This window comes from Myripristis murdjan, chromosome 21, assembly GCF_902150065.1.
Source record: "Myripristis murdjan chromosome 21, fMyrMur1.1, whole genome shotgun sequence".
Classification (NCBI taxonomy): Eukaryota; Metazoa; Chordata; class Actinopteri; order Holocentriformes; family Holocentridae; genus Myripristis; species Myripristis murdjan.
In genome coordinates this window covers 27,637,628-27,648,046 of record NC_044000.1, presented here as the reverse complement: position 1 = coordinate 27,648,046, position 10,419 = coordinate 27,637,628, and the positions used below count along the sequence as shown (strand labels likewise).

At 40.3% G+C, this 10,419-nt stretch overlaps 2 protein-coding genes across 2 annotated transcripts; both read left to right on the top strand.

Moving 5' to 3' along the window:
* The first annotated feature begins 371 nt into the window (after positions 1–371).
* On the top strand, positions 372–1,307 carry LOC115379528 (olfactory receptor 142-like). Its single transcript, XM_030080234.1, has one exon. The coding sequence runs from the start codon at positions 372–374 to the stop codon at positions 1,305–1,307; it is 936 nt and encodes a 311-aa protein (XP_029936094.1).
* Positions 1,308–6,571: 5,264 nt separating this feature from the next.
* LOC115379527 (olfactory receptor 10A6-like) lies at positions 6,572–7,502 on the top strand. Its single transcript, XM_030080233.1, is given in 4 exon segments — positions 6,572–6,815; positions 6,818–7,011; positions 7,013–7,090; positions 7,092–7,502. Coding segments are annotated over 4 exon segments (927 nt in total).
* Positions 7,503–10,419: the final 2,917 nt, after the last annotated feature.

The following is a 10,419-nucleotide window of genomic DNA, read 5'->3' as shown; positions in this document are numbered from 1 at the left end:
CTGCCGTGTCTCAGATTGTGAGGTAACTTGCATGTGATATGACTGATTTATGTTTGTGTTGAAAGCTGGATGTTTATGTTAATGATCTCATACAACATGTAGATCTTATGACAAGTAAACACATCTCCAGCATGATTCCTGATGATCACCTCGCATACTTGACTTTGTCTTTGCTCTTCACGTTCCTTTCATTGCTTCTGTTTTGTTAAAGCAAACACTCACATTTCTTCCATATAGAACAAGACACAGAGAAAAAATCTGATGAATGATAGAACAACCACAGCTAAAATTATTGATTAATTATTTTATCAAGAGTTGTACTCTCAGATAATCAAACAGATCAGTCCACCTTGTGTTCCATCACTGTGGCTATGGAAAACTCAACACAGGTTGTGTCATTTGTGTTGACTATGTATGGGAACATAGGAAACTTCAAGTACCTGTATTTCATTCTGGCAATGCTGTTTTACATATTTGTGATTTTTGTCAATGCAGTTGTAATTGTCATTATTTATGTGGACAGAAATCTGCATGAGCCCATGTATCTAATCCTCTGTGGTTTGCTGGCTAATGAAATATATGGTAGTACAAGTTTGCTGCCTTGTTTAATGGCACAAATATTATCTGACACACATGAAATTTCTGTCTCTTACTGTTTCATACAAATATTTTGTATTCATACGTACGGAGGTATTGAATATTCATTTTTAACAGTCATGGCTTATGACAGATATGTGTGTATCTGTAAGCCTTTACATTATAATGTGATCATAACCAAAAGAAAAATACAAGGAATTATTGTAGCTGTCTGGATATGTATATTTGTGGAAGTTGGAGTTTTGTTGACTTTCACCATTCGTTTAAAACTTTGTGGAAATACTATCGACAGAGTTTTTTGTAGCAACCATCTTGTAACCCAACTCTCTTGTTCATCACACACAGAAATGTCACATATTCATGACATGGTGTTTGGCCTTGTTTTCGCTGTCCTCATGCCTACAAGTTTCATTTTATTCACATATATAAAGATCCTGGCTGTGTGTTTAAATTCTTCCAAAGAGACCAAACAAAAAGCTGTCAGCACCTGCACTCCACATCTTGTTGCACTTCTCAACTTTGGATTCAGCAGTTCTTATGAGTTTATTACTGAGAGATTTGATATGACTTTTTTTCCATATCCACTGCGTGTGATTTCATGTGTGTACGTCTTGATATGTCAACCTGTTTTAAGTCCCATCATGTACGGTCTCAAACTGTCAAAAATTAGACATGCATGTAAAAACTTTGTGACATCAAAAATGTTATAATGTCGTATTGTCTTGCACATTAACATCTGTAGTGTATTGTTTGGTAATGTCAATAAAATGCAAAAAACTGTTGGGTGTGAGTATACTGTTCATGAGTGAGGTGATGGCAGTTGTGTCAGTTCCAAAATCTTTATATCAGTTCATTCTCAGAACATGAAAGTTGTCTGCAATGATTGGCTTGGAGTTTTACACAACTTTGTTTTGTTTCAAGTACAAATGTGACTGTGATGTTGTCTGTGTGCTCTGTCCTGAAGAGGGCACATTATGCAGTCACAGTGTATATCATCATACTGTCATTACCATACATTATCCACTGAAGAACAATTAGAGCTACAAGAAAACACTTTTATCTAACTGCTAAGATTTAGAACATTTCAGCATCCATCAAAACTCAGGCTTCAAGGAAGGTCAAGTAAAATGGCAAAAAAAAAAAAAAATCCCTTATAATGAAGTCATACTACATATCATAATTTGAGAATCATCATATTGTATATTGTTCACTGAAGAATATTTGCAGTTGCACTTGATGTCTTTTATGACTAATCCAGTGGTTCACAACCTTGTTGATGTTAGAAAATTTTCAGAGGTGCAAGATGATTAAAATGTAGGCCAAAGGAAAAAATACTGCGACCAATACCGCCCACAATCTGAGTTGTTTCCTTCACTGTAAAATCGGGTGATTAGCAGGAGAAATTACTGACTGGGAGCATTGCGGGAGATAGGGTTAAAAATTGGGAGTCTCCCGCGTGAATCGGGAGAGTTGGTGTATGATCCAAATATACAATGCATGTATGTATACATAATTGCATCATATATGTGCAAAACAAATACATCTGCCACATATTCACACTTCAAGTTCTTAATATATGTGGAAAATAAATAATGTAATCCAGTATATGCACACATATGTTACCTTATGTCAGAGACCCAATATTTATGCTACATATTTGCACACATATCCTGAAATATATGTGCTAAACAAATATATCTGCCACATATTCACACTTAAGTTCTTAATATATGTGGAAAATAAATAATGCAATCCAGTATATGCACATATATGTTGCCTTATGTCAGAGACCAAATATTTACGCCACATACAGTATTTGTACACATATCCTGAAATATATGTCCAAATATGTGAACTCATATGTCCCATTATTTAATATATATGTTCATATATGGCCATATATCAGATTTGCGTACGGGATCAATATACCCCTGTTTAACTGAGGAGAAAACTTTTTTCACAGTCATTGTTATCTTGGTGGTAGACTGCTTTCATATTTTATCCATGTCCGAGTAAATTAAATAAACATGTATAAATGCTGCCTGGTGTGCATGGTTGCATCCATTTATTAAATAAATTGGCCTCAACCAGTGTTCACGAAGCTGACGGAATAAGCAGTCTTCAGTGTGGATGCGCCTACATTTGCGCATGCGCAAATGTTATCTATCGAGATGCTAGACTAAATTATTTATTTGCTAGCTCAATCATGTTGTTACTTGAATATACGCTGGAAAAAAATATTTTTTTCATGGACTTATAGTGCCGACTTCTCAGTCATTTTTAATCTAACAGGTGCTGTGACAGCGACTCAGCAACACAGCTGATCTTTATCTACAACCAACTTAAATGAACAGTTATATTTAAATACAGGCTACTGCTTTCCAGTGTCAGCGCCAGAACAAACATCTGTCTTTTCATAAACTCACCAGCAGATGTTTTATTTCAGCTGGGGGTGTGTCACTCCAATTTAACATCAACTCCGATTAATGTGGCTAAGCAGCAAAAGTAACAGTAAGCAGTAACATTAAGGCTGAACAGAGTTATATAATTTCAACCCCACCTTTTGGGGGCTTTTGCTAATCACCTTTTCAGGCTGTTATCAATTTACCTCTGAAATAAAGATGACAGTGTTCACAGATGTGTTGATTTATTAAATGTTCACTTCAGTGTACAGATGCAAACAAATTGACAAATTAATTAAATCAATGGCCTAGGCAACTCATGAAGACTAAACAAATTAAAAACTATTAATAGGCTGATTAATAACTGATTACATTAACACATTACAAGACCAAAGTTATAGCTGCACATCTCTGTGGAAAATCTTACAGGTACTGTCCGTGGTGCTGACTCCGCATTTCATTCTCTATTATAGAAATTAAAGCTCCATAAAATTCACGGAGGATCTTGTTTAGCTCTTCTTTACTTACAGCTGAGAAATCAGCTGTTTGCCCGGCGTTCCTCAGGTAGTCTTGTAGACATTTGACGGCCCAAGGCAGTGACCGGGCCGTACCGGCTTCATTTCCTGACTCTCCAACTGATCTAGCTCTTCACTCGTCACTCTCGCATATCTCTCCTTTTTCTCTTATGTCTTTCCCTTCTCCTTCAGCCATTTATCCAAACTTAGGTCGCCAAATAAATCAAAATTGACAAAAAGAAAAAGGTCCATTATGCAGGCGAACAAAGTTGACAGCGGTTTTTGATGTGGGTTTCAGTGAAACGTTTCGTGTTGCCATGGAAACCATACAGACTCAGAAAATAGCTAATATTGCCGCGAGGAGTAATATGTTCAGTGATGAGGTTTTTTTCGTGCTCAAAAGCTGGACTGGGCATTTTTGTATGCCGCGGATAACTGAGTAGTAATTTATAACCGAGTTGCAAATTCTCGCCTCGGATAGTCGGGTAGCCGGTTAACCACGCCCATCCCTAAGGGGTACTATGGTAGAGGACTTCAGGCAGGGTGGGACAGTGGACTGTGGCAGGGACTGTTTAAAAATCTTTGTAAAGACTCCAGCCAGCTAGTCTGCACAGTCCCTCAGCACACGTCCCGGGATGCCATCAGGTTCAGCAGCTTTCCTTGGGTTGACAGCCTGCAGCGTGCACCTCACCTCATGCTCCTCTACTGTGAGGTTTACACTGCTGAGGACCGTGGGGTGTTTTGATGCTTTCTCTGGTAGTGACACCTCGAAGCAGGCAAAGAAGATGTTCAACTCCTCTACCAATGCAATGTCACCTTCAGCAGCTCCGAGGTTGGTCCTGCAGTTGGTGAGGTGCTGGACTCCCTGCCACACCTGCCTGCTGTTGTTGCTGTCCAGGTTCTCTTCAGGTTAGCTTGCGCTGTGCTGTAAAGAACTTTGTCACCAGACCTGAATGCGGTGTTCCTCTCCTTTAACAGCCACTGGACCTCCCAGGTCATCCCAGGTTTATGTCTGGGGTAGACCCAGATGCATTTGTCCACTGTGACAGTGTCTATGCAGTTCTTAATGTAACACACTGTCTGTTAACACCTCCAGGTCCAGTTTTGTGATGGTAGTCCATTTTTCTTGAGGGGAGCATATGCAGGGATTAAAAGCAGGGACAAATGGTCAGACTGGCCCAGGTGTGGAAGTGGTCTGGCCCTGTAGCCCACTTTGATGTTGGAGTAGAGCTTTTCCAGAGTGTTAGTTCCCCTTGTAGCACACTTAACATGCTGGTGGAATTTAGGGAGGACTGCCTTTAAGTCTGCATAATTAAAATCCCCTGCAATGACGTGCACAGCGTCAGGATAGCTGAGTTAGCATTAGCATCCGATGGGATGTAAACAGCTGTTATCATGACTACAGTAAACTCCCTTGGGAGATAAATAGGCCTGCATTTAACAATCACATACTCCAGGTCTTGGAAGCAGTGACTGTCTACAGTCACTGTGTTAGTACACCAGCTGTTGTTCACGTACACACAAAGTCCCCCTTGTCTGCTTTTACCAGAGTCTACTGTTCTGTCATGGCGCTGTGCGGTGTAGCCTGCTAGCTCAATAGCAGAGTCCGGGATGGATGAATGAGGGCCAGGTCTCCATGATAAGCAGAATGCAGGTGTCCTTCACGGTGTTGCTCGCTGCAGTCTGTAGCCTCAATTCATCCATCTTGTTCACGAGGGATCTGGCATTCGTGGGGAACAGACTGGGGAGCAGTGGTTTGAGTGGCTGCCTCTGTAGCCTGGCTAGCACGCCAGCCCTGCAGCCTCGCTTTTGCCTCCTCTCTCTACGCCGCTTTTGCCTCCTCCCCATTGGGATTATAAGAGAGCCAGGGCTCCTTGCTAACTCCACCGGAATCTCGTGTTGCCGGAGAAACTCGCTTGTAATGCTCTGTTCGTAACATAGTCCGATCTTAAGGAGATCATGCCGGCTATAGATGTTATTTGCCCAACAGAATGTACACAAAACAAGAAACGATGCATACATAAACATAAACAGCCATGCAAGGCACTGACTGGGAAGATACTGAGCTGCTGCAAGTGTGTACGCCGCCATCTTTCAATAGTGGGAGATCAGTGGTGGGAGGGCCTCTGTGGCTACAGTGAGTACTGTGTCCACAGAAAACGTTCATTCAAAGCATCTCACCTCATAGCTGACAGTCTGTAGCTTCACCTTATTTTCATATTGGGGCTCAGAGACAAAATAATCCAAGTAATCCAACAGGAGCCTTGTGAGAGTCAAACATATCCCTCATTTCCATCCCCAAAATGCAATTTTCCGGTTTTCTCACAGGTTTTACACAAGCCATCTACCTTGTAGCCTTTGTTAACACGATTTTTGGTATTTAATGGTCAGTAATGTTTTTCACATATTGACTAGAGGAATCATTGGCCACACCTTGAAACTACAATTTCTTTTCAAGTTTGCAGATTTCACAGGCAAAACATAGCCTACATGAAATCCTTAATTATGATGCAGTATATTGCCTTGTTTCCTGTTTGGCTGGGATAGGTACTTTTAAAGTGTGATGAGGTGGAAATGCAGACATGCAACAGCGTAGGGTACTCACTTTGCCCTGAGGGGTCACAGCTGTCTGCAGCCCTTCCTCCTTCTGCCGTGTCTCAGATTGTGAGGTAACTTGCATGTGATTTGACTGATTTATGTTTGTGTTGAAAGCTGGATGTTTATGTTAATGATCTCATATCAACATGTAGATCTTATGACAAGTAAACACATCTCCAGCATGATTCCTGATGATCACCTCGCACACGACTTTGTCTTTGCTCCTTACGTTCCTTTCATTTCTTCTGTTTTATTAAAGGAAGCACTCACGTTTCTTCCTTATAGAACAAGACACATAGAAAAAATCATTGATTGTAAAAAGTACCAGGTATGTTTCCTGTAAAATCTGATGAATGACAGAATAACCACAGCTAAAATTATTGATTAATTATTTTATCAAGAGTTGTACTCTCAGATAATCAAACAGATCAGTCCACCTTGTGTTCCATCACTGTGGCTATGGAAAACTCAACACAGGTTGTGTCATTTGTGTTGACTATGTATGGGAACATAGGAAACTTCAAGTACCTGTATTTCATTCTGGCAATGCTGTTTTACATATTAGTGATTTTTGTCAATGCAGTTGTAATTGCCATTATTTATGTGGACAGAAATCTGCATGAGCCCATGTATCTAATCCTCTGTGGTTTGCTGGCTAACGAAATATATGGTAGTACAAGTTTGCTGCCTTGTTTAATGGCACAATTTCTGACACACATGAAATTTCTGTCTTTTACTATTTCATACAAATATTTTGTATTCATACGTATGGAGGTATTGAATATGCAATTTTAACAGTCATGGCTTATGACAGATATGTGTGTATCTGTAAGCCTTTACATTATAATGTGATCGTAACCAAAAGAAAAATACAAAAAGTTATTGTAGCTGTCTGGATATTTATTTTTTTTAGAAGTTGGAGTTTTGTTGTCTTTCACCATTCCTTTAAAATTTTGTGGAAATACTATCGACAGAGTTGTTTTGTAGCAACCATCTTGTATCCCAACTTTCTTGTTCATCACACACAGAAATGTCACATATTCATGACATGGTCTTTGGCCTTGTTTTTGCTGTCTTCATGCCTACAAGTTTCATTTTATTCACGTATATAAAGATCCTGGCTGTGTGTTTAAATTCTTCTAAAGAGACCAAACAAAAAGCTGTCAGCACCTGCACTCCACATCTTGTTGCACTTCTCAACTTTGGATTCAGCAGTTCTTATGAGTTTATTACTGAGAGATTTGATATGACTTTTGTTCCATATCCACTGCGTGTGACTTCATGTGTGTATGTCTTGATATGTCAACCTGTTTTAAGTCCCATCATGTACGGTCTCAAACTGTCAAAAATTAGACATGCATGTAAAAACTTGGTTGCATCAAAAACATAATGTTGTATTGTCTTTCACATTAAAATCTGTAGTGTATTGTTTGGTAATGTCAATAAAATGCGACAAACTGTCGGGTGTGAGTATACTGTTCATGAGTGAGGTGACGGCAGTTGTGTCAGTTCCAAAATCTTTATATCACTTAATTCTCAGAAGATGAAAGTTGAATGCAATGACTGGCTTGGAGTTTTGCGCAACTTGTTTTGTTTCAAGTAAAAATGCGACTGTGATATTTTCTGTGTGCTCTGTCCTGAAGAGGACACATTATGCAGTCACTGTGTATGTCATCATACTGTCATCACCATACATTATCCACTGAAGAACAATTACAGCTACAAGAAAACATTTTATTTAACTGCCAAGATTTAGAACATTTCAGCATTCATCAAAACTCAGGCTTCAAGCAAGGTCAAGTAAAATGGCAAAAAAAAATCCCTAATGAAATCAGACTCCATATCATAATTTGAGTATCACCATGTTGTATATTGTTCACTGAAGAATATTTGCAGTTGCACTTGATGACTTTTTTGGCTAATCCAGCGGTTCACAACCTTGTTGATGTTAGAAAATTTTCAGAGGTGCAAGATCTAAGAGGATTAACGCCAAAGAAAAAAAAATTGAAATGCAAAATTATCATAATTATTTTGGTATGTTAACCTTCTCTGTTTTGGTGTTAAATACTCAGTAGTTTTGAAATGCAAAGATAATCAAGCAAATGTCTTAAAGGTAGCCTAATCATTCTTTAGCTGGACTGTTCACCACTCTTTATGTGCAGCCTGGACAGGGGTCACGAGTTGACACTGGTTTGTTTTAAGAGGTGAAGAACCAAAAACTTTGAAAACCACTGAGCTAATCAGACAAAGACAACCATTGTATTACACATTTCAAAGTTTTTAGTATTGTACTGTCAGTCTTCCAATAGCTGTAGGTTAAAGATACTTGATCTTGAGACAAACTACCGTTACATTTCAAGATGAACCCTCATGGCAGTGGTATAATCTTCATTAGCATGGTCTGTTTTCATCTGATGAGCTCTGCTTACTAAAGAAAGAGGTGTCTGAAGGGCAGAGGGCCTCTCTCCTAAGCAGAAACGTGTTTTTTACTTTCAGAAGTTAGGGAATTTTCCTTGTTATAGTTTGTGATCCGTGTGGTCCTGTTTTTGATGTTAATGTGCCGTTTTTGATGTTAATGTTTTTTTCTGTCCCAGAATGTCAATTCATATTTTTGTGTTTGTCATCACAAAAATATGCATCAAGATGCATCGATAATTGCTTTATAATCGCATCGTTGGCCTCATAATCGTAATCGTAATCGAATCGAATCGTTAGGTGGCCAGAGATTCCTGACTTAGCACCGGTTATTTGTTTTTCCACCGCCCAAGCACGGGCCAAACTGGTTCCAAATCGGTTCCAGGCAAGCACCAACTTCGAGCAGGGGCTAAACAGGGGCCAGAGAAAGAACTGATGACGCGTCCCACCACGTCATTGGTGGGCGGGGTTACAGACCCAAATGGGAACAGCGAACACTATAAACGTGTAGCTAAATGTAGTCGCCATTCATTCCGACCACGAATACGACAGGTAGCCAGCAATAATTGCGTTTTTTGCCTGTGGACCGCAATGTAGGCTTGTAAACACACGAGCAGTATTTGCATCGCTACGATGGGTCGTCCATTTGTTGTCCATGTTTGTTATTGTGATTCAGAGCGAGCGTCTCGCACACCCACGTGATCACATTTTGCGCTGACGTAATGACGTGGGTCTGACTTCCCCAATAGCAAATTTCCTTTGGCTTGAATGTGGCCCAAATAAACAGCAAAGATGTGTCCCATTTATGGAAGTGAATGACAACCCATATCTGGCCCAAGTATATGCAAGCTATTTGATCCATAACATGGCCAGACCTCTACCGCAGCTGTACCAACTTCAAAGAAGCTCATATGGCTCATGGCTGGGCCTCATACAGCATGCCTTTATGGCTGAGTTCTGGTAAAGCCTAATGGCTCTTATGTGGCCCACATGTGGCTGACAGACCAAAATCCAGATTTTACCCAGAAGCTAAACTAATTTGCACCAAACCTTTTACCTGGCCCACTTTCAGAAGTGAATGATGGGGGCTGCTGGGGCCTATCCCACCGCTCATTGGGCGGAAGGCAGGGAAACACCCTGGCCAGTGCATCATAGGGCAGACAGACACACACACACATTCACACCTTGGGGCAATTTGACCTATTCATGTCTTTGGACTATGGGAGGAAACTCATGCAGACACAGAGAGAACATGCATACTCCACAAGAACGACAAAAAATCCTAACGAAAAGAAAAGAGCAAGTCAGTGCTATCAAGGTTGGCTCCGCTTGGCTCTTGGCTGATGGAAAAGCAAACCGGTTCTTTGTTGGAACCAGTTAAGCACTCAGGGATTAAAGTTCTCTGTCTCTAGATGGATTTCCGTCAGTTGGAAAAAGAGGGGAAAAAAGAAAGAGGAAAAAAAAAGTTGCACGTGCATTTTGTTGTGGTACAGTTTTGACTATCCAATGAAATCATGTTAGGCATGAAACTGACGCTTTTGTAAACCAATAAAGCCAGCCAGAGCCTTGGTATTAGCCAATCAGAAACAGAGGAGGGCGGGTTCACCCCTGTCGCTCAGGGACGGATCTGGGGTCCGTTTCACAAAGCAAGTTTAGTGAAAACTCTGAGTCTGTTAACCCTGAAATGAGGGAAACTCTGAGTTTTCTGTTTCACAAAGGGAGGTAACTCAAAGCAGAGAAAGAGGGATAACTCTAGCCTGTTTCTCAGAGGGAGGTAACTTAAGCTCATGGTCAATTACCGCAGTAACAGACTCCATGAAACTAACCTGGTCGGGACCAGGTTTTTCTCATGAAACCTCGGGTTTCTCTCTGTGTCCACCCTCTTTCAGCCA

Bases quoted from the DNA above. Each gene is read 5' to 3' on its own strand.
- LOC115379528 (XM_030080234.1), top strand. From the start codon at position 372: ATGGAAAACTCAACACAGGTTGTGTCATTTGTGTTGACTATGTATGGG.